Consider the following 24,521-nt stretch of genomic DNA (forward strand, 5'->3'; position numbering starts at 1 on the left):
GGCTCAGTCCTTAAGCGGCCACCTTCAGGTCCTGGGATGGAGCCCTGCATGGGGCTCCTCCCTGCTTGGCGGGAAGCCTGCTTCTCCCTCTCCCACTCCCCCTGCTTGTGTTCCCTCGCTTGCTGTCACTCTTTAAAAAAGAAATTAAAAAAAATTAAAGTTAAAAATTAAATTAAAATTAATTAAAAATTAAGTTAACATTAAAATTAATAAAAATAAAAACATAAAGATAAACATTTAGAATTAAAAAAATATTAATTTTATAGCAAATTCTGTAATACATATCCTAGTTTTAGAAAACAGCTTGAATAGTTTTAGTCTGATTATAACAGTAACATAGCTGTGAATGATGCTGGCATACCAGTATGCCTTTCTTTGTTAGAACATAATTTTGTGGTATTTAGTCAGACAATCAGATCTTTACATTTGGAGCAAATGCCTTCTTCCTTTGAAATTTAAGATTTCTGTGTTTCATCACTGGAATAACTTGTGAACTTGTTTGTTTACAAGTAGCAATTGATAAGTGGGAGGAGATTTTCAAATGAGCAACAATGAGATATTTTTCTTCATTATCTTCCTGTGCTTGGTCAGGAATTTTTTTTTTTTTTCTTTCACAAACTCTTTAGAATTACGATGCTTTGGTTTACTATGCAGCTTTGTCTTTTTTGTTCACTGATGTATCCAAGGGCCTGGAACAGTGCTTGGCTCATAGTAGGACCCAAATATTTGTTGAATGAGAGAATAAAGGGTCTCTTGTTCGGCTCTTGGGCAACTCTAGTATGCATCTTGCTTTTTTACTTACCAGGTATATTCGGAGGTTTAGCCACTATCCACTAGATTTCGACTCATCCACTGACTCTATATTATAGTAGGATATTAATTTATAGTGACACCTGTGCTTTGTGATGGTAAGAGGGAAAGAACGTACAGACTGACACACTGTAGAGACAGAAAGTAGATTAGTGGTTGCTTGGAGCTGGCATTGGAGGTGAGAACAGAAAGTGGCTGCAGAGGCCAGTAGGGATCTGTTTGGATGAAGGAAATGCTCTGAAACTGCGTTGTGGTAATAGATGCACGGCACTATAACTTACTAAAAATCACTGAGTGTCGGAGTAAGTGAATTTACAGTATGTGAACTGTATTTCAGTAAAATTGTTAAAAAAACAAAACCAGGTTGGGAGTCTAAAAATTTTTGGAAAAATTGGAAAACTAGCATGATATAATTATTTATTTCTTACTTTAGGTATGACTTGTTGCTATAGATAACTAATTTGCCTCAAACCAATTTTCTTGTGAAGTATTTCAGGACAGAGAGATGTTCATTTATTCTCTGGAAAAGTACTTCTTTGTGATGTTATCTTGGAATATATAAGGCTTTCAATATAAAACATCTTGTTACATCTAATTTCCTAATTCTCCTTTATAGGAATAATCTAAGGCTAGCAAGATGAATAGATGTAAATTACTTCACATTGCTGGTAGTTTATTTACATTTGGTTACAAAATTAGGACATCCTATTTTTTTTTTCCATTGACTTTCTGAAAGATTAACTCTTAGATTACTTTCTTTTCATTTTCTTAAGCGAATTATTTGTGGACTCTCTCACCGATGTATTAACCTCCCCCTCCAATCCTCCACCACCACTTTTTTTTTTTTTTTTTTTTTTTTTTTTTTTTGGTTTGGAGATTATTTGTATTTTAAAATTACTTGTTGGGTGAAAGAAGTTTTTCCACGAAACTAGTATTTTTTGTATTCCGTATGTGTCGCCTCCCCAGGAGTACAGCCCCTTAAAAAATTCGACTCTGTCCTGAAAAATTATTTATAAAAGCTTTCCCACAAGTCTAATAAAAGCCATTAATCTAATTAAAGATCTAATTAAGTTTATTGAGATCAGTTAACTCTGAAGTCCGAAGATGTCAAGCATTGGCAAGGACATGAGGACCTAGAGACATTGTAATTAAAAGGCACTTGTATTTTAAGAATGAATAGAGGTGGCTTGATTTCTCATCAGTTAGATCATTGTGCAGTTATTCTGTGGCTTGGAACTATTAGATGATAATAGTTGTCATTGTTACTCTTACAATATTTAGTGCTGGCTGTATGTCAGATACTGTTCTAAAGACTTTCCTTAAGGCACTCATTTGATTCTGATAATCCTGCGAAGTCAGGATTACTACTATCCTCATTTAACAGATAAAGGAAAATAGATCACACAGAACTCACAGAGTAACAGGGTCACAGGGTCACACAGCTAGGAAAACCAAAATCAAAAGACAACTTTTCTGTTTTCTTTTTTCAAAAGCAAAAAAACAAAAAAACCTTCATCCTGAAAGGGTTAAGAAATCTGTAGTATAAGAAAATAAGAATTAATACTCTGCTGCTAGGTGGAGAAATATGCTCTTCCATTTCCTTCTTTATTTTTATTTTTTCCTTGTTTCCATTTGTATTTTTATGTTTCTGTTATTTATAAATTTATATTTTTATGTCCTTACGTTACTTTCCATTGTGACTTTTATGACTCATTGTTATTCTCAGTGACTGACATGCTCTGTTTACTCATAATTTTTCATACTGTGCTAGGCTGATACTTGAAACAGTATTACTTGAATTTAGTCAGAAATCTTTTATTAGGATTTCTTTTATGTGTCTGATAGTTTAATCAGTTGTCCACTGGGATTGGTTGAACATTTCTGTGGCAACTCCTCAAGTGTTACCTGTTGCTTAAAAGGTATGAAGTGTAATCGCACCTCTTATTTCTATCTGTGTTTTGAGAAATCTGTATTATTTTAATTCTAAAGGTGAATTTCACATAAGAATGCTTATGCTCGTTGGTTAAGTGGTAATGTAAGTATCAATATAAATAAGCAAAAAATTTTAATAAATTGATCTCTGTTGAATTAAACTAACCATACAGTAAATGATCTCACAGTATGGATATATTTTGAGGAAAAGTTCAAGGTATTATCTTTTTAAATCATTCATTCCCATTCCTTTGTTTTTATTTTATTTTTTAGGATTTTGGCCCCTAACAGTAATTATCAAGATGTTGAGCCCCTCTATAACTTCCTAATCAAGTATGAGGTATGAGAAATATTTTAAAATGTTTATCATATTTCCACCATAAACAAGTTTTACTAAAATAAACATGATAGAGGTCTAAAACCGTCGGAATGCTATTTAACTGGCATTTGCTTTAAATTTTCAAAGGCCACGGAAGTCTGTCAAAGACAGATTAAACTTTTTCTTTCATTCATAAAATAAAAACATAAGAGTCCTATAATAACACACTTTCTCCAGCACAGAATTGTTTCTCATTAGGGGTGCGGTTGGCATTTCGGGAACGGGTCATTTCTCCATTGTGTGGAAAACGGCAGGTGTTCACATTGCTGCTCCTCACATACTACATCCCAATATCTGAGTCAGTGTAACAACCGAAAATACCCTTCTGCCCCACTCAGCTCACAGACCCAGACGGCCCCTAGGGAGAAAGAGCCACCTCAGTTTGAGAACCAGCGATTAGTGAAAAGGAAAGCTATGATTCCGCTTCCTCTGTAGTTGCAGCATATACCCTTGGTGTGAGAGCTGGGGGCTGTGGCGAGGCTCTGGTGTGTTTTGTGACTGAACTTGGGAGCTTTCCTCATCAGCACTGAATGAGGGAGAGTATTCTATTCTATTCTATTTTTTAAATTTTTTCAGTGTTCCAAGATTCATTGTTTATGCATCACACCTAGTGCTCCATGCCATATGTGCCCTTCTTAATACCCACCACCAGGCTCACCCATCGCCCCACTCAAAACCTTCAGTTTGTTTCTCAGAGTCCACAGTCTGTCATGGTTTGTCTCCCCCTCTGATTTCCCTCAACTCGCTTCTCCTCTCCATCTCCGTGTTATTCCTTATGCTCCACAAGTAAGTGAAACCGTACGGTAATTGACTCTCTCTGCTTGACTTATTTCAGTCAGCAAAATCTCCTCCAGTCAAGGAGAGCATTCTGTTGATCTTCAGTTTCTCTTCCCATGTACGTGTATGTTCTTTCAAGTGCGCACGCGTGTGTGTGTGTGTGTGTGTGTGTGTTGTAAGTTTTTAAATGCTCCAAATGAAGGAATGTGACGTATATTCAGGTCTCACATTTCTTATGGAGTCCAACTTTTTTTTTTAAGATTTTATTTGTTTGACAGAGAGAGACACAGTGAGAGAGGGAACACAAGCTGGGGGAATGGGAGAGGGAGAAGCAGGCTTCCCGCTGAGCAGGGAGCCCCATGCGGGCTTGATCCCAGGACCCAAAGGCAGACACTTAACACCTGAGCCACCCAGGCGCCCCTGGAGTCCAACTTTTTAAAATATATTCACTTTTATTTCTGGTTTGCCCTTTATATATGTCTTTGTATGTAACATCTGACATTAAGAACACAGACAGGGGTCAAACTACCTGTGTTCAAATGTCGGGTCTACCCCTTTTCAACTGTATGGTATGCTCTTTTTTTTTTTTTTTTTTTTTTTTTTTTTTTTTTTTTTTTTTTTAAGATTTTATTTATTAATTTGACAGAGAGAAATCACAAGTAGACAGAGAGGCAGCCAGAGAGAGAGAGAGAGGGAAGCAGGCTCTCTGCCGAGCAGAGAGCCCGATGCGGGACTCGATCCCAGGACTCTGAGATCATGACCTGAGCCGAAGGCAGCGGCTTAACCCACTGAGCCACCCAGGCGCCCCGTATGGTATGCTCTTAGAAGAGTTACTTAGTTCTCTTTGTCTCAGTTTCTTCACCTGTAAAATGGGAATAACATCAGTAGATAAATAAGAGATATTTTTTAAAGAATAAATAGTTTAAGGTACATGAAGTGTTCTAAACAGTACCAGACACATTGCTAAGGGTTCAGTAGTGTTACCTTGTTTATGGAGTGTATAGTGTTTACGTGTGCTTTTTAGAAAATCAGACTTAATACTGTATTGATAATAAATGTATTGATAATAAACCCATGATGTGTTTATTAAGAGGATTTCTTCTTTGGGGATGATTTATATAATTATTACAGCATACTTTTTGAATTTTAAATGGAGTCATTAATTCTAACAAAAATATATTTGTGGAAACAATAGGGCAATTTAAAAATTACATATCCTGGAAAAATCTGGGACATAGGTCTTTTTTACGTTTAGCACTTCCTATTGCTGGGAGTACTGGGAGAAATGCCTACGTCATTATGTATAAGACTATGTGGCTCTGTTTCCCAGATTTTTTTTTTTTTAAAGATTTTATTTATTTATTTGACAGAGAGAGTTCACAGTAGACAGAGAGGCAGGCAGGCAGAGAGAGAGAGAGGGAAACAGGATCCCTGCTGAGCAGAGATCCCGATGCGGGACTCGATCCCAGGATCCTGAGATCATGACCTGAGCCGAAGGCAGTGGCTTAACCTACTGAGCCACCCAGGCGCCCTGTTTCCCAGATTTTTAAAATCCTTTCTCTTAGCAGCACTTACCCCCTATACCAGTTACTACATTGGAGGGATTTCTCACATCATAAACATCACATTTGAGATCGTCTAAATCTTTTAAGATGTTTAGCTATTTTATTTTTATTATTAATTTTTAAAAATATTTTATTTATTTATTTGAGAAAGAGAGAGAGTGAGAGCACAAGCTGAGGGAGTAGCCGAGGGAAAGGGAGAAGCAGGCTCCCTGCCAAGCAGGGTCCCAAATGCGGGACATGATCCCAGAACACCGGGATCATGACCCGAGCTGAAGGCAGACTCTTAACTGACCGAGCCACCCACTCAACAGCCACTCCTGTTGAGCTGTTTTAATACTCAACGTTTGCCTTTTGTTCTTCATCTTTTAAGGAGTAAAACCAGTATAGCCATTTCTAGTACGTGGCATTCATCATAAACAGTTCAACAAAGAATTGACACCAATTCCATAGTCAGCTCTATAGTCGTACCTCTGTTTACTGACAAAGGCATCTTTTAGCTCTTTTTTCCCTAGGAGTTAAAATTGGACATAGAAATGATGCTTAGCAGTGTAATTTTAAATGTCCCAAAATGAGTGGTTAAAAATGTATCGAGACTGATGAATATGATGCAAAGAGATATTGCAGGCTAGAACCTGTAGTATATATCATGAATTTGTGCTTCAGTTTTCCTTTATTAGTAGTAAATTAGCTGCCTACTTTTTAAGTCATGTGCTGTGACCTGGAGCTGTACAATCCTAACCCGCTGAGCCACCCCGGCATTGCCCCCCCCTTTTTAAGATGTTATTTGTTTATTTGACGGAGAGAGAAATCATAAGCAGGCAGAGAGGCAGACAGTTGAGCAGAGAGCCCGATGTGGGGCTCTATCCCAGGACCCTGAGATCATGACCCGAGCCAAAGGCAGAGGCCTCTTGGAGCTGTACAATCTTTATACCTCAACTGTGCTCTGGGACAAATGTCTATATGTATGTGGGTGATTGCTTTTAAAGCTAAAGCTATATCTCGATACGTTTTTCTTCTAAAATTCTAAAAGCCCAAGGAACTATTTTATATTCATATTTTTTATTCACATCAGGTTCAGAATCACTTCTTTAGCTGAGTTTTCCTCAACAGTTGATGGAGAACAGATTATTTCCTTCATCCTTTGATCAAACATTAGCAAGGTTGTTGACATTTGCCAGCCTTAAGTCTGCATACATTATAAATCCTGGCATATTGGGACAATAGTGAAAATACCAGAGTCTTATTCACATGAGAGATCACACAAAGAAAAAGGAATTGGACTGTCTGACATGTATATGGCATGTATATGTAAATGTATATCTTAAACATTTTTAGAAGATCTTTTATATTATCTATTTTTTTAAGGATTTTATTTATGTATCTGACAGAGAGAGAGATATCACAAGTAGGCAGAACAGCAGGCAGAGAGAGAGGAGGAAGCAGGCTCCCTGCTGAGCAGAGATCCTGATGTGGGGCTCGATCCCAGGACCCTGAGATCATGACCTGAGCCAAAGGCAGAGGCTTAACCCACTGAGCCACCTAGGTGCTTTTAATAAAAATTATAAAGTACCTAAAAATTAATTATAATTAATTTTATAGTCATTAAATCTAATATTTTATTTTTATACCAATTTTATAGTCATTAAATCTAATATTAAATATATATAATTAACATAAAGCATATAATCTTAATTTTAAGAAAAAATTTAAGATTATATAGATTTAAAATGTTGTATTTAAAAACTACGGGAGGATGGGGTGCTTGGGTGGCTCAGTTGGTTAAATGTCTGCCTTTGGTTCAGGTCATGATCCCTGGGTCCTGGGATTGAGTCCTGCATTGGGCTTCCTGCTCAGTGGGGAACCTGCTTCTCCCTCTGCCTGCTGCTCCTCCTGCTTATGCTCTCTCTCTGACAGATAAATATATAAAATCTTAAAAAAATAAAAATAAAAACTATGGGGGCACCTGCACGGCTCAGTTGGTTGAGTGTCTGTGCAACTCTTGATTTTGGCTCAGGTCATGATCTCTCGGTCATGAGATCAAGCCCTGCAATGGGCTCTTCACTCAGTATAGAGTCTGCTTGGGATTCTCTCTCTCCCTCTCTCTCTGCCCCTCCCCCCACTTGCATAGGCACATGCACTCTCCCTTTCTCTGAAATAAATAATCTTAAAAAAAACCCAGTATTTTTAACCTCTAGTTAATGAAACATGTTCTATACAATATGATAATTTACTCACCCCCAAATTTATAACTATTTAAATATTTTTTAAGTAAATTGAGCTGAAGATAATCTCATTTAGTTTTCCATCACTAATTCAGAATTCGTGAAAATTTAGGCACTGTGCTGTTTGTTATCTGATAAAAAGAATTTCTTAATATCCAGATCTTCCCCTGCACATAAGTAGAATATAACCTGAATTAATAGGAAGCCCCAAGAAATACAGGATTCCATCACTGTGTCCTCCACATGTGTGCCATGGTGAGTCTTTCTATGATCAAGGACTTCTATATGTATCAAGGACTTACACTTGTAAGTCCCAATACAGTATTGTAAATTATATCTCTGAATTATATTATGAACTTAAACATATTAGTTAAAGCATTCAGACCTTGTTAGTCTGAAAGACGTATCTTTAGAAAATGTCTGCAAATAAAACTTTTTATAAAGTTAGTATTTAAATAAAAGAGAAGGTTCATCAGTAATAATTTTTGCAAGGGTCAGCCATAGTATTCAAATGTTGTGAAAGTTGAATGGTTAATTTTGTTTTTCAGCTTGAATTATTTCTAATGTTTAGGATATAAATAAGATGTGGCTGCTTCTACTTTTAAAATAGTCTACCTAAATGGACCCAAATCTACTCTAGTCCTTTAAATATAGAGTAATTTTAGCTTCTTAACATTTGCTTCTTTTAGAAAAGATATACTAAATATGTGCTTTAGAAATCTTTTAAAACTCTAGGCTAATTGAAGCATGAATCTTTTGATGAGCGCCAGTAGGAATAAAATTTAATGTTGCATGGAGTACACATTTTTTTCTTTCCACTTGATCTACAGAGTGCTTATCTGCTCTGTTGTGATTCCCATAACCGCAGAATCCTAGATCACTTCTTCTGGTTCTATAAACAGATTAAGTTGTAACAAGAGGACTAGTACATTTACATACAGTTCAATATTGTGTAAAACATTGCGATCACTAACTGTGGTTGTTCTTTTGATGCGTTGTGATCCTGAACTCGGGATTGTTCTTTTTTGTAAATGCTAGAAACTTGACATTCTGCTCCCTCAGAATCTGGGTCACTCTACTGGTGCTCTTACTGCTCATTTGACTCCATACACATTTTTAGTAACTACATCTTGGTTCTTTTCAGGTAAATAGAAATGTCCCATTCACTGCCCAGGAACTTTATGATTGTGTTTCACAGTCTGAGTATCGGTAAGTCCCATCTGTATTCTAGGTAATGCAGTTGTCATAAGTTTTTACTGTATACAGCACCACTTGGTGTGCTGGTGAAGGACTCTTTTTCGTGTCTGTACTGTACTATGCTTTTTAAATTATTTTAATATTTTATTTATGTTTTTTTATTACATGAACTATATTTAGTTCATTATTAATGCATTATTTTTATTACATGTATTTTTTATTACATGTACTATATTTAGTATGTATTACATGTATTACTAATATATTAGTAGTAATATTTATTAAAATAAATATTATTTTATTACTACTACTGTTATTACTACAATATTTTTATTCCTACTACACTAAGATTTTAATTATTTATTTATTAATTTATTATTTTATTATTATATTTCTTTACTAATATGAGATAGTTCATACATACCAGAAGAGCCGTGTGTGTGTGTGTGTGTGTGTGTGTGTGTATAAACATGGGTATAAGGTTTAACGTGGTTCTCAGTATTTTTGGTCTCAAGGCTCCTTTATATTTTACAAAATTGTTGAAGACCCCACAGACCTGTTTTCTGTGTGGGGTCATATCTATATTTGCTATATTAGAAATTTCAAAATAATAACTAATTAATTGCATGTTACGATAAGAAGCTTATAACTATGCAAAGAGTGAGATTCTTTATTTTTGTAAATCTCTTAATGTGTGGCTTCATAGAAGACAGATGGATTCCAATAGCTGCTTTTGAGTTTAGTCTGTTTTGATAATCACATGTCATGTATGACTGGAAAACTATCGTACATTCTTGCAAAAATGAGATTGCAAAAGGCAAATTGTGTCTTGGTCTTGTTATGAAAATAGCTTTGACCTCTTTGACCTCACAGACCCTTTGAAAGACTTATTCCCCAGACCATGTTTTGAAGACAAACTAGTACAAAGACTACTCATGCCTATCATTCATTGGACAGAATAGACCTTTCCCCAGCCCTGAGTGGATCCTTCCTTCCAGCCTCTCCTTAGAGATTTTGTGTTTATATTCTCATCTTTGTGGATGTATGTGTCAATAAAATATGTTGATTTAATTTTACCTGCTTTTGTACTTAATGGTATCATATATACTCTTTTAAAAATAATTTATAGCATTCATATGTAACAAGAAAGGGGGAAGCAATATAAATCTGATTCTTTAATATACAGGGTGTACATGTCAAGCCCTCCAGTCCTGAGTGCCAGCAAACAAATTCATGAAGAACAAAAACCAACTTAACACTGTCAGTGTTGCCCTCCAGTCTTATACTCCCCGTTCCCGTCCTTCTTTTTTGACTCAACATTGAGATTCATTCATGTGGTGGCATGGAACAGTAGTTGGTATATAGTCAGTCCTACTGTGACATAATCTATTCATTCCTAAATATCATCTCCATGCTATGCAAAATCATGCCAGAGAAGGACACTTGGGAAAAATGGGTCTAAGGCACATCATTTAACCCACTGAGCCACCCAGGCGCCCCTATATTAAGGCACATCATTTAAAAACTCAAGAGATACATTAAAAAAGAAGGTAGGAACCTAATCAAAGTGGCATCTGTTTTACAACATGTTAAATGGCTAAAATAGAAATATGTAAATGTGACTATAAATCTGACCCTTTTTGTTGAAAAAGAACCAAAGTTTGCTTGTGGAAGTGGCCCTTGGAATGGTTACAGCTTGTGGGTCTGTGAGAGTGGTGGAAGGAAGCTTATCTGAAATTGAACGTAAAGTCGCAACACCCAAAGTGAATGAGGTTCTGGTACATGTTTAAAGTGTGTGCACGTGTGTGTTTTGTGTATTCCTAAGTAGCTTGGTTGAGCTGGATAGTTTTCTCTGTTCCTCTGAAATTATATGTAAGAAAATGTGAAATTTGCATCATGTTCCATTTGTTCTTTGATACATCAGTGGTATTGGATCAAGTTCATGTGACGGTACTTCTACTGCCGTGTAATATGCCATTTCTGTCACTGAACCACAACTCATTTGCGACTTTTAACTTGCATATATATCTGTGTTGCTATAAAATTTTATGAGCAGGTACAGTGTTAACTATCAAGGTGCATCGGCTGTTAATCTAGACTGATAAATTTATTTGATGCCAAGACACAAGGATTGATAATTATACACAAATGTTATTAAGTACAGCTATAAAAGCTCACTTACTCACTAGATTAAGTTTTCCAAGAAAATCTAAAACCATTGGGCATGCATAGTCTGTAGTAGCTGGGAGTGAAAATGATTTTTTTACCTTCATCTTCAGACTGTCCCTCAGTTACACTCTACTATGGATCTTTACAGATAAGCCACATTGAAAGGTTTTGTGTACAAGAGATTTGTGTCAAAAGTATAACATCTGTTGGGGCACCTGTGGGGCTTAGTTCGTTAAACGCCCAACTCTTGATTTCCATTAAAGTCATGATCTCATTGTCATGAAATCCAGTCCCACATTGGGCTCTGTGCTGGGCATGGAGCCTGCTTAAGATTCTCTCTCTCCCCTTGCCCACCCCCTACTCTCTCTCTCTCTCTCTCTCTCTGCCCCCCACCAAATACATACATATATACATAAATAAATAAAATAACATGTATCAAACTCAGCAATACATTAAAAAAAGTCATTCACCATGATCACATGGGATTTATTCCTGGGTTGTGAGAGTAGTTTAATATTTGCAAATCAACTTAATACATCACATCAGTAAGAGAAAGGATAAGAACCATATGGTTATTTCAATAAACACAGAAAAGGCAGTTGACAAAGTTGACATCCATTCATGATAAAAACTTTTAACAAAGTAGGTTTAGAGGGAACATACCTCAACATAATAAAGGCTATCTGTGAGATGCTTACAGCTAATATCATCCTCAGTGGAGGAGAAATTGAGAGTTTTACCCCTGAGGTCAGGAACAAGACACTTTTTAAAAAAGATTTTATTTATTTGAGAGAGAGAGAGCACTCAAGGATGAGCAGGCAGAGGGGGGTGGGGAGCCACATGCTGGCCTCCATCCCAGAACCCCAAGATCATGACCTGGGCTGAGGGCAGCTGCTTAACCGACTGAGTCACCCAGGTGCCCCAGGAACAAGGCACTTTTATTAAATATAATACATTGTACAGAAAGTCCTAGCCACAGCAGCCAGACAACAAAAAGAAATAAAAGGCATCTAAATCAGCAAGGAAGTAGCCAGACTTTCACTATATGTAGAAAACCCTGAAGATTCCACCAAAAAACTACTAAAACTAGTAAGTGAATTCAGCAAAGTCACAGGATACAAAATCAATATACAGAAATTGTTGCATTTCTGTACACTAATAAGCAGTAGAAAGAGAAATTAAGAAAAATAATCCCATTTACAGTTGCACCAAAATCCATAAGGAATAAACCTAACCAAAGAGATAAAAGACCTGTACTCTGAAAACTATACAACACCGGTGAAAGAAATTGGAGATGACACAAAGAAGTGGAAAGGCACTCCATGCTCATGGACTAGTATGATATTGTTCAAGTATCTATATTACCCAAAGCAGTCTACAGTTTTAATGCAATCCCTAACAAAATACCAAGAGCATTTTTCACAGAGTTAGAACAATCAAAATTTGTATGGAAGCTCAAAAGACCCCAGAAAACCAAAGCAATCTTAAAAAAGCAATGCAAAGCTGGAGGAATCGGTTTTGGACTTCAAGTTATATCACAGAGCTGTGGTGATCCAGACAGAATGGTCCCAGCACAAAAACAGACACACAAACCAATGGAACAGAATAGAAAACCCAGAAATGAACCCACAGCTATATGCTCAATTTCTCTTCAAGAAAGCAGGAAAGAACGTCCAGTGGGAAAAAGTCTCATCAACAAATGGTGCTGGAAATACTGGATCACTTTCTTACACTGTACATAAAAATAAATCCAAAATGGATTAAAGACCTAAATTGAGACAGGAAACCATAAATATCCAAGAAGAGAACATAGGCAGTAATTTCTCTGACATTGACCTGAGCAAACGTTTCTAGATATGTCTTCTGAGGCAAAGGAAACAAAAGGAAAAATAAGTTATTGGATGACATGAAAATAAAAAGATTCTGACAGCAAAAGAAACAGTCAAAAAAACTGGAAGGCAGCCTACTGAATGGGATAATATATTTGCAAATGACATATCCAGTAAAGTGTAAGTATCCAAAATGTATAAAGAACTTATAAAACTTAATAGCCCCCCCCCCCCGAATAATCCAAATGAAAGATGGGCAGAAGAGATGAACAGACGTTTCTGCAAAGAAGCCATACAGATGGCCATCAGACACATGAAAAGATGCTCAACATCACTCAGGGAAATGTAAATCAAAACTACAAGTTACCACCTCTACTGTCAGAATGGCTAAAATAAAAAATACAAGAAACAAATCAGGTGTTGATGAGGATGTGGAAAAAAAAGCAACACTTGTGCACTGTTGGTTGGAATGCAAACTGGGGCAGGCACTGTGGAAAACAGTATGGAGATTTCCTCAAACAGTTAAAAATAAAACTACGGTATGATCCAGTAATTGCACTACTGGGTATTTACCCAAAGAATACAAGGTCATTAATTCAAAGGAAGGATACATGTGCCCCTATGTTTATTGCAGCATTGTTTACAATAGCCAAGTTGTGGAAGCAGCTTCAGTGCCCATGAATAGATGAACAGATAATTGAATGGAACTCAGCCATCAAAAGAGAAATTTTGTCATTTGCAATGCCATGGATGAAGCTAGAGAGTATATTAATGCTAAGTGAAATAAATCAGTCAGAGAAAGACAAATACCTTATGATTTCACTCATCTGTGGAATTTTAAGAAACAAAACAAATGAGCAAAGGGAAAAAGAGAGAGGCCAACCAAGAGACAGACTCTTGCCTATAGAGAACAAACTGATGGTCACCAGATCGGAGATGGGTGAGGGGATGGCTGAAATACGTGATGGGGACGGAGGAGGGCACTTGCTGTGATGAGCACTGGGTGATGTAGGGAAGTGTTGAATCACTAAATTGTTCATCTGAAACTAATACTACACTGTAGGTTAGCTAACTGGAATTAAAATTAAAACTTAAAATATATAATGTCTGTCAATGTTGGCCAATATTTTTGAGTTGGGCACTTAACCAACTGAGCCACCCAGGCATCCCAACCTTAGCCATATTTGTGAAGGTAGAGAAAGCTCACTGTGGAGAACTTGGAGGGCAGAGTCCCTTGCAGGATGGCTCCAATCAGATGTCTAAAATTATTTTGACTTTACTGTTGGAACAGTTGGTTTTTTTTTTTAATGGGGTGGCATATTGAATATTCAGATTTGAAGTAGTTGTAGTTGGCTTTTTCTTTTTTGTCTTATCACTTTTTTGCCAGGGATTTGAAGTATGATGTCAATTAATAAGCTCCCTCTTATACCCAAAAGGATGATTTTTGAAGAGAGATGAAATATATCTAATATCTTGAATACATAGAAAAATGGCAATTGCTGCTTAGAAGGCTTTTGGCAAAGAGCTTTTAGATTTGTTATTGTGTTGTTGTTTTTTTTTAAATTATGTGCTGTCTCCGGAATGACCAGTAGCTCTCAGACTTGCCTCAGATGTGCTCTGTGGCTTGTGGTTTTCAAATAAGCTGCCGAATGAGAGAGGTCCTTTTGGTTTCTGTGGCATACTAGACACAGGGCCAGATGCACCAGAAGAAAGGTGGCAGAATTTTTCTGGGACACAGAGTTGAAAACAGAAGAATAACTTAACTTGCAGACAGCGGACCACTTTGGGGAATGCTGAGGAAGATGATTACTTATGTTGTCTGATTTAGAAATCTGGCTTTTTTTTTTTAAGATTTTATTTATTTATTAGACATAGCGAGAAAGATCACAAGTAGACGGGGACGGGGCGGGGGGGGGGGAAGCAGGCCCCCTGCTGAGCAGAGAGCCCGATGTGGGGCTTGATCCCAGGACCCTGAGATCATGACCTGAGCTGAAGGCAGAGGCTTAACCCACTGAGCCACCCAGGCTCCCCTGGCTTTTTTTTTTTTTTTTTAAATTTATAAAATGTTCGTGGTGAAAGAGGAGACTGTTGATATGCCTACCACCACATTTATTGAAACAGAGAAGTAATTCAATAGCTCAAGAACAGAAAACTCTCTCATAGGTTCTGATAAAGTAAGGAAATAAGGTTCAGAATGCAAGTAGCTTTGATCAGACATTGAATTCCAAGACCCAGCAGATAGAACCTTGATGTTTATGTCTATAAATAAGTTTGTGTTTTGTCTTCTGTAGTTCGTAGAATTTTCCAGAGGGCTTTTGTGCTTGTGCTGCCGCTTACCCTGAGCAGACAAGGAGCTGGCCTAGAATATCCAAGATGGTAAATTAATAAGATAATCAAATAGATGGCCAAACAAGTATCCTGGGTGATCACTTTCATATGGATGAGAAATAAGGTAGCTGCAGCCTGCAGTTTGCTTTGTTTGCCCTGAGAGTGCCCGAACCGCGTATTCTAGCATGTGGGCAAGGCCAGTCTCGAAGGTCACTTTTTTCTGTCTGAAATGCAAGTTAGTTGTGACATCAGCATCCTGAAGTAACATCCAGACAGTATGCTGCCTAAACCGGCCTGTGAGTCAGAAGCTGCTTGCTTTTCCTTAGGGCAGGTGCTTTTGGGAATGACTGCTTTCTGATGCCAGGAATCAACTCCATGGTAGTATCTTCTAGATTACCTTAGAGTTGTAGTTCACTTCCTTGTGGTTCCTGGGCCTGAGTATCAGCAGCATCTGGGGACTTGGAAGAAATGCAGACTCGAAGACTCTACCCTGAACCTTCTGTGTCAGAAACTCTGGAGGGTGGAGCCCGGCCGTCTGTGTTGTCCACGCCTGCAGGAAACAATCCAGTTGGAGAATCCTTGCATTAAATGAACCACCTGGTCTGTCCAAGAAGCCTTAGACAGAAAAGAGCCATGGAGAAAAGTAATCTGCAAACTACATTTAGCGCTTCAACACTTCTGCTTTAATTAGAAGAGAAAGACTGTTTTCTGTGTCTGTAGGTAGCAGTAATAGTTTGCAGTAAACTCAACTAATTTTTTTTTTTAAGATTTTATTTATTTGACAGAGAGATAAGAGATCACAAGTAAGTAGAGAGGCAAGGCTGACGGAGAGGGGGAAGCAGGCTCTCCACTGAGCAGGGAGCCGGATGCGGGGCTTGATCCCAGGACTCTGGCATCATGACCTGAGCTGAAGGCAGCTGCTTAACCCACTGAGCCACCCAGGCTCATTATTTATGACAGAAGTTACTACAAAATAAACATAGGCACTTTTTTCTTTTTTTTTTAATTGAGATAAAAGTCGCATAAAAGAATTAGCCATTATAAAGTGTACCGTTTAGGGATATTTAGTGCATTCACTCTCTTGTGCAAGTCATCCCCTCTCTCGGTCCTGAGACATCCTCGTCGCCCCAGAGGAAAGTCTGATGCCCAGAAAGCCTTTATTCCGCCTTCCTCCCTTCCCCCAGACCCTGCAACCCCTCATCGGCTTTCTCTCTATGGATTTGTGTGTTTTGAATGTCTCTCACAAATAGAATCCTACAACCCGTGACCTTTTGTATCTGGTTTCTGTGACTTAGCTTCATAATGTTGAGGGTCATCTATGTTGTAGCATGTGTCAGTATTTTCGCTGCTTTCCTGGCCCAGTGAGACTCCATTGTGTGGACAGGCTGTGCTGTGTTTCTCGACTCGTCTGTTGATGGACACCGGGATAGTTTTCACTTTTGGACTGTTGTGAAGTGTTGCTGTTTGCATACAAGCATTTGCATTCTTCCAGTTCCTTCAGATTGGGGGTGGGGGGTATGTACCTGAGAGTGGAATTCTGCATTTAACTTGTTGAGGAGCTACTGCCTTTTTTCCCTGGTAGCTGCACTGTTTTACCTTCCCACCAGCAATAGATGAAGGTTCCAGTTTTTCTGGATCCTTCACAAAATTTATTTTCTTTTATTTATTTATATTTTGATGACAGCTGTCCAAATGAGTGTGAAGTGTGATCTCTTGATTTTGATTTGTATTTCCCTAAGTTCTGATGATGTGGAGCATCTTTCCATGTGCTTATTGTCTGTCTTTGGAGAAATGTCTACGCAAGTCCTTTGCCCATTTTTCAGTGGGCCATTTTCTTGCTGTTGTTGAGTTATAAGAAATCTTTCTGAGGAGTCTGGCTCCAAGCCAGAATCCTACTTGTGACCTTCCAGGCCTGACATGAGGTGTTTCCAAGGCTTTGTCTGGTGGGCTCCCCTGGGGAAAAAGCTGTGTTCCCCATTCCAGATTTTGCACACAGCCAGCGTATGGCTCTCTTCTGGAGAGAGTTATGGGCAAAGCCCAGGCCCCCTCCCCCTAAGCTTGCATGCATATCTGCATTCCTAGCCCAGGCAACTTCCATTTGGTGGTGTCCTTATTGGGGGCTTTGGCTGAGGCATCTCTCAGGCACTTCTGAGAATTTTTTGGAGGCCTTGGCCGAGGTATTTTTCTCCTCTCTGACCCAATGGGTTTCTATTCCTTTTTCCTTTGCTATGTTCTGAATGTTTGTGTCCCTCCCGAATTCATATGTTGAAATCCTGTTGCCCAAAGTGATGGTCTTAGAAGGTGGGGCCTTTGGGAGGTGATTAGGTCATGAGGGTTGAGCCTCATGAATGGAGTTAATAATGCTCTCATAAAACAGGGCTGTCACCAGAATGTGACCCTGATGGTGCCTTGATCTTGGGCTTCCAGTCTCCAGAACTGTGAGAAATTAATTTCTGTTGTTTATAAGCCTCCCACTCTTGGTATTTTGTTATAGTAGCTGGAATGACCTAAGACCCCCACCTCTCAGTCCCCTGGGTCCATGAAGAGATAGGAGCCTTACTTTTGGGATCCTCAGCAATGAGATTATGTCCCCTGTCTGCACTATATATCATCTGGCCCTAAGCCAGTTCCATTCTTTAAGGAAAAATGGAGCACTAGGGCACTGGCACCTTTAACTTTGTCTCTTGTTTGCAGTGTCACAGTAAATGAAAAATGTTGATTTTATTTTCAGTTTAGCTTCTTGTTCTTATTAACCAGCATGGTACCTGGCAGCTTGATGTGTTACATGTTCTGGGTATTAGACTCCATCAGATATATAATTTGCAAATACTTTCTCTCTATACATTGTCTTTTCACTTCTTTGATAGCACTCTTTGATACACAAAAGTTCTTAATTTTTTTAAAGATTTTATTTATTTGAGAATGAGAGAAAGAGAGAGAGCCTGGGGGGGAGGGTCAGAAGGAGAAGCAGGCTCCCTGCTGAGCAGGGTGCCCGACCAGGGACTCGATCCTTGGACTCCAGGATCATGATCTGAGCTGAAGGTAGTTGCCCAACCAACTGAGCGACCTAGGGACCCAAAAGTTTTTAATTTTGTTGAAGTCCAATTTGTGTGTTTTTTCTTGTATTTCCAGGGCTTTTGGTATCATATCTAACAGTCTACTGCCAAAGCTAAACTCATGAATGTTTCTAGAATTTTATTATTTAGCTCTTACAGTTAGGTCATTGATGCATTTTTGAGTTGATTTTTGTATATGATGTGAGGTAGGGGTCTGACTTTGTCCATTTGCTTGTGGATATCAAGTTGTCCTAGCACCAAATGTTGAAGAGAAAAAAAAAGTTTGGTTTTTTTTCCCCCCCCCATTGAATGATCTTGGCACCCTTGTTGAAAATCAGTCAACCATGTATTTGAGATTTATTTCTGGGCTTTAAGTTTGTTCCTTTGGTCTGTATGTCTGTATGCCAGTACCACTGTTTTGATTAAAGTTGCTTTGTATTTTGAGTTTTCAAAATTGGGAAGTGGGAGTCCTCTAAACACTGTTTTTCAAGATTTGACTATTTGGGGTCCCTTGCAATTCAATGTGAATATTTGGATCAATTTTTGTAAAAAAAAAGATTGGGAGTTTGATAAGGATTTTGTTGACTCTGTAGATTGTCTTGGGGAGTATTATCATTGTCTTCCAATTCATAAGCATGGTATGCCACTAGTTTAGGTCTTTAATTTCTTTTGGCAATGTTTTATGGGTTTTAGTGTACAAGTCTTATGCCTCTTTGAAGTTATTTCTAGGTGTTTTACTTTTTTTCATGCTATTGTAAATGGAATTGTCATTTCCTTTTCTAAGTGTCCATTTCTAGTGTATGGAAATGCAGTTAGGGTGCCTGGTGGCACCCAGTTAAGCATCTGACTCTTGGTTTTGGCTCAGATCTTGATCTCAGGGTGGTATGCTCGAGCCCTGCGTGGGGCTCTGCACGCAGTCCAGAGTCAGCTTGAGATTCTCTCTCTCCCTGTCCCCCTTCCCCACTTGCTCTTGCTCTCTCAATAAAATAAATAAATAAATATTAAAAAAAAAAAGAAAGAAAAATGCAATTGATTTTTTTTTTTGTTGATTGAATTAGCTTATTCTAACTGGTATTTTGTGGTTTCTTTAGTATCTATAAATAGGGATAATTTTACCTCTTTGATTATAATTTGTATGTTTATTATTATTTGTTTTTTGTGGCTAATTGCTCTGGCTAGAATTTTCAGTACAGTGTTGAATAGAAGTGGTGATACGTGGGCATCCTTGTCTTGTTCACGATTTTAGGGGGAAAGCTTTTCATCTTTACTATTGAATATGCTGTTAGCTGTTATGCTATTTTTTTATTAGCGTTACATTGTATTCCATTTTCCTTCATTTGAGATATACACTGCAAATAAATAGAAAAGTTCAGAGATTTGTAAAACAAATATCCAATGTAGACTTTCTTCTTGAACCTAGAAAGAATTTTGGAAAAACTGTCATTAGATCATTTAAGTTCACTACTGCCATGCCATTTTGACAAAAGTAGCCATGGACATGAATCAGATAACCACTAAAATTATTTTTAAATTGATTTGCTCAAATTTCCAGTTTATTTTGACCTGAGACTTGGTCAAAGCGAGTTTGATACCCATAATAGGACAATTCAGGGAAACTGGCAGTTTTGTAGAAATCTCTTGAGCCACATAGAATTACAGAACTAGAAGCAAATTCCAGTCTTGAGCTCTCTTCCAGAACAGAGTAGGAGTTGGGATTGTTTAGTTTGCAAAAGAGAAATACGATCACTATGAGACATAAAATATTTGTACTCTGAGATAATGAGTCTTTTTTTGAATTTAGGCAACTCATGTCAGAGAATGGTTTTTTTTTTTTTTAAGATTTCACTTATTTATTTGACAGAGAGAAATCACAAGTAGATGGAGAGGCAGGCAGAGAGAGAGAGGGAAGCAGGCTCCCTGCTGAGCAGAGAGCCCGATGCGGGACTCGATCCCAGGACCCTGAGATCATGACCTGAGCCGAAGGCTGAGGCTTAACCCACTGAGCCACCCAGGCGCCCCTTAAAGATTTTATTTATTTACTTGAGAGAGAGACAGTGAGAGAGAGCATGAGCGAGGAGAAGGTCAGAGGGATAAGCAGACTCTCCATGGAGCTGGGAGCCTGATGCAGGACTCGATCCCAGGATTCCGGGATCATGACCTGAGCCGAAGGCAATCGTCCAACCAACTGAGCCACCCAGGAGTAGAGAATGGTTTTTTTGTTTTTGTTTTGTTTTGTTTTTATGTCCAAGGAAGAACTTTCTAGAAATTAAGAGAGACGAAATGGGCTACCTCTCAGAATTGTGTGTGCTCTCACAACTTGGTGAAAGCCAACATGATATGACTCAACCAGAAATGCTGCAGAATATTATGCAAAGGCATTAAGGTGCCCCCACATCTGATATTCTGCCAGTCTACATAAAAGCCCTGGGGATAAGGAACTTAAGAATTCCTGTCTTAATACAGTAGAGACCAAGCGTACACTATGAAAAACACATGCTACTTTCCTCAGTCAGCAATAACAACTTGCTGCAGAAGAGAGAATCTGTAGGTGATAATCCCCTGTGAGAATGCTGACTCACACACACAAAGACACCAGATGCCAGTAGGATGAAAAGAGGAGACAGAGCTCACTTCTAAACTGTGAGAGGAGGGGAAAAAAGAAGGAAGACAAGACACAGAAATAGGTTCAAAGTCTAGTTGTAAAGGGTTCCCCCTACCACATGTGGAATAAATCACCAAGAGCAGGAATGGGCCCTTTTTGTTTCATTTTTAAGTTTATGAGAAAACTTACTTGTGTTAGATAATTTATGAGAAAACTAAGATGGTATTTCATGCAGTTTTTCTAAAATCCTTTCTAGGTACAAGAAGAAAATCTAGTGGGTATTTGTTTTACAACATCTCTCCTATTTGGGGATCTCTTAGGGTCTTCCAAAAATCATTTTCTGAGTAGTTATGAAGAATTGACGGCAACATAACATTACTTGTAAGCACCGTAAATATAGGAAACAGGACTAGAGCAACACAAAACCAAAAGTCAGCTTTTAGGCAGTGTCAGAGAAACCACACATCTTGAGGAAGTGAAGCTGCTCAAAATATGGTGTATTTCCTTTTGCTGTCACTACCACCTCTCGTCCTAATCCCTGAATTCCGAAGGGGGGTGGGGCAGTAGAGAGAGGTGGCTAGTGGTCCTCCCCAACACAGTGGAAAAGCCAGAGCATCTTAGAAGCCAAGAAACTAATAGCAGTGTAATTTACATTTAAAAACCGGCCATTTCTCCAACACCTAATGTGCCAGATACTTTCACTGGTTATTCTTCGTGAGCTTATATAGACCATCTCCCAGTAGACTTAAATAGGTTTCCATGAGATTTGGACTCTAGACATCAGATGTGGTGGGTTGGTGCTCTGATGACTTGCACATCCTGTAGTTTGTAGGCCCAAGTCAGCTTCTGAGAGACAAACTAGGCTTAGTCTTAGATAAAACTCCGAGTTGGCATAGCATATAATAGGCATTGCTCCCTGCTTCCCTGCCTCTGGCTCAGAGTAATTAGTTAATACTCATTTGTTAATTTAGCAGTTCTTTTTAAGAGCCGAAGCTCTGTCCACTTGCCATCTCCTCTCCATTATCTGCTCCTTTCAGGAGGTGTACCCTCTTAGTATCCTCCAGGCTACTCGTTCTTTTGTTAAGACAACACTCTGTGATCTAGGCTACAGCATTGCTTATGCTTTGGATTAGAATGCCATCTCATCAGCCCATCTCCTGCTGGGAGAAGTCCCTTAGAGACCATACAAAGGACTATTTTTAAGCATCCAACTTTGCTTGTTTGCAGGAGGTCTGCCATGGGAACCCTTAGTCCCGAATTCTAGGAATTGTACCAAGATCTTTTCCATGTTGACTGAGAAATCTGTGCTACTAAGTGCTTATCTCCCCCATGCTGTTTTGTCTGTACTAAGAAACTATAACTCTTAACTGTCAAAGAATGTATTCAAATCCCAGTGTTGTCCTCTTGTATTAATACTTTTTCATTTATCTGACTGGCTGTCTGGCAGTGATTTAACATTTCTTTATCCCCTAGGGAAAAGTTAACCATTGGATGCCACCAGCTGGTTGAGATGGAATGTTCCATGCAGCAGTGCAGTGCCTCTGTCTATAGGGAGGCCCAAAGCAGGGGATGGTGTGAAGACACGCTCAACTATAGGACCTAAATGCTGATCTGTAACTTCAAAGGAATTGCAGTTGTCTTCAAGAACAAGAGTAGCCTTCAGCCTTTTGAGTCAAACCCAAGAGACTTGTAAAAAATGCCTCATAGGTACAAGAAGGTGGTTGCCTATTGCTGAAAATCTCATTGCAGTTCTAAAAAGCCTAAATGCATCCATTGTGGGATAAACTATGGACTCAACTCATTGGAGTTAACAGTACTTCCCTACCTCTACTCCGGACACTGAGCCAGTTTGTCTGAAGGAAAGGAGAGCCATCTTTTTAATCGTCTTATGGCAGGAGCCCCTTTGGCATCTGTGGACGGCCTGGGGGCAGGGGATTCCCATCTCTCTCAACCCTAAGCATGGGTCCATGACCAGAGACACTTCCAAACCTCAAGAATTAGGACACGGCCATGCTCACCCTGCCACACAAGAAATCTTACCCTGGGCTGTTTTAAGATCAAATCGTCTTCCCTATAGACCTGATGAACTTAACACATGTCCCTTCCACTTCCGCTAAGGTAATGTAAGTAGAATTTTTACTTCAGCTTGTACTTGCTATATAGTTTTCTTCTCTTCTTCCCTGGGTTTGTCACTTTTCAGTGCAATTCTAATGGGAAGAGCAGGGGAGACCTCTATACTGATTTTTCCCTTAAATGTGAAGGAGCATGGATTTATGGGAGTAGGTGGCAGGGAATTCATATTTGCCTCTAGCTAAACCAAGTGTTATAGTTGACTTCTTAGTTATAGAGTAAGCTGGAAATCCTTGTTTACTAGAGCATATTATGCTTTTGTTAATACAGTAGATTAAATCTAATTTGCTATTCTATGGTGTTAATTTATTTTTTACAAAACAATAAATTTTATTTTTAGTACAATTTTGCTTTTTCATTTTACTTCCAAATTGTGTTTCTGAACTGTGACAAGGTATGATGATAAATCAGCCCTCTCTAGTAAAAGAGAATCTACCCAAGATGCTCGCAGTCAGTCTCTGCAGGACCCACTGAGCTGTATGTTTGCATCGGAAGCCGCACCCCTACCTGGGGCTCCAATGACATTAGGGATAGGGATAAGAGCCATGTGGGAGAAGCTTCCAGAGGATCTTCGCTCTCTGCAAAAAACATTCCCTCCACCCTGAAGTTTTTTCAGATCTTTAACCCTCAGCTGCTTCTGGTGGTGGTTCCTGGGCTTTGGTTCTGCTGTTGCCTCCCTCTCCTTTTTGCCTCTTATCTTTTTAACATAGGTTGTGATTTTTAGGAATTTCTCTCCTGCACTTTCACATGTGCATATAGATTTTATCTTAGTTTATGTATCTTTTCCTTTGTACAGTAATTTGTCAATTTCAACCTCCAAATTTTTAAATATTTTACTGATATGTGAAGATGTTTTCCTCTGACTTCCTAGTCTTTTTGTTCTTTTTAAACATTCTTTTAAACATGTTTAGGCTTTGTTTCTTTGAAATGTCAGGTTTCTTTGTTGCCTTTTTTTCTAATTGTAACCGTTTTTTTTTTTTAATCTAATCTTAATTTTATACTTTAACTATTATACTGTACTTTTCTGTTCCATGCTAGTATAATGCAGTTTAGGATTCCCTCTCCCTTCCTCTTTCTTTTTTGGATCTCTCCTCTGGATTGAGATAACTCAGTTGACCTAAGGATCATAAACTCTACCTTGCAAAACACGTTTGTTTTGGTGGAAGATCCTTGGGAGAGGAACTTAACAGTTCTAAAATCTCCATTCTTCATTATGTATGCCTGTTGTATTTTGGGTAGAAGCCATCCTAAGCATGCCAGTAGGGACAGATGAGGGAAGTCAACACAGGGGAAGGGGTTTTCTACATGATGCCTTTGGCCTTGCCTTAGTGAGGAGTCCTTAATAACTTCATGAGGGACATCCATGAGGATTATCCCAGCAAAGTTTCTGGCACCATTTTCCACTAGCCTTTTCCAGTTTACTTTTACCAAAGATAATGCACTTCCTGAGATTAGGGAGGATCCTTTGGGTGTAGCAGCCCCAGCAATTCCAGCATTCTGGGCCAAGGGAATGCTGGTGTTTCGT

The 24,521-nt window shown here is 38.5% G+C and overlaps 1 protein-coding gene across 5 annotated transcripts in view; it reads left to right on the forward strand.

Annotated features, from left to right (window-relative positions):
- SWT1 (SWT1 RNA endoribonuclease homolog) overlaps nucleotides 1-23,341 on the forward strand; it is a 110,130-nt gene extending 86,789 nt beyond the window's left edge. For 3 of the 5 annotated variants that reach the window (XM_004767959.3, XM_004767960.3, XM_004767962.3), the window contains exons 17-19: nucleotides 3,016-3,082; nucleotides 8,830-8,894; nucleotides 22,340-23,341. In XM_004767959.3, the coding sequence (XP_004768016.1) occupies nucleotides 3,016-3,082; nucleotides 8,830-8,894; nucleotides 22,340-22,469 (262 nt within the window). In that variant the 3' untranslated portion in view covers nucleotides 22,470-23,341. Of the gene's footprint in view, nucleotides 1-3,015; nucleotides 3,083-8,829; nucleotides 8,895-9,755; nucleotides 9,959-22,339 lie in introns of those variants that run through there. The other 2 variants (XM_004767961.3, XM_045074311.1) reach the window with 2 other exon arrangements.
- The last annotated feature ends 1,180 nt before the right edge of the window (nucleotides 23,342-24,521 follow it).

This window comes from Mustela putorius, unplaced genomic scaffold (genome assembly GCF_011764305.1).
Source record: "Mustela putorius furo isolate JIRA1106 unplaced genomic scaffold, ASM1176430v1.1 tig00537335_pilon_pilon_pilon, whole genome shotgun sequence".
NCBI lineage: Eukaryota > Metazoa > Chordata > Mammalia > Carnivora > Mustelidae > Mustela > Mustela putorius.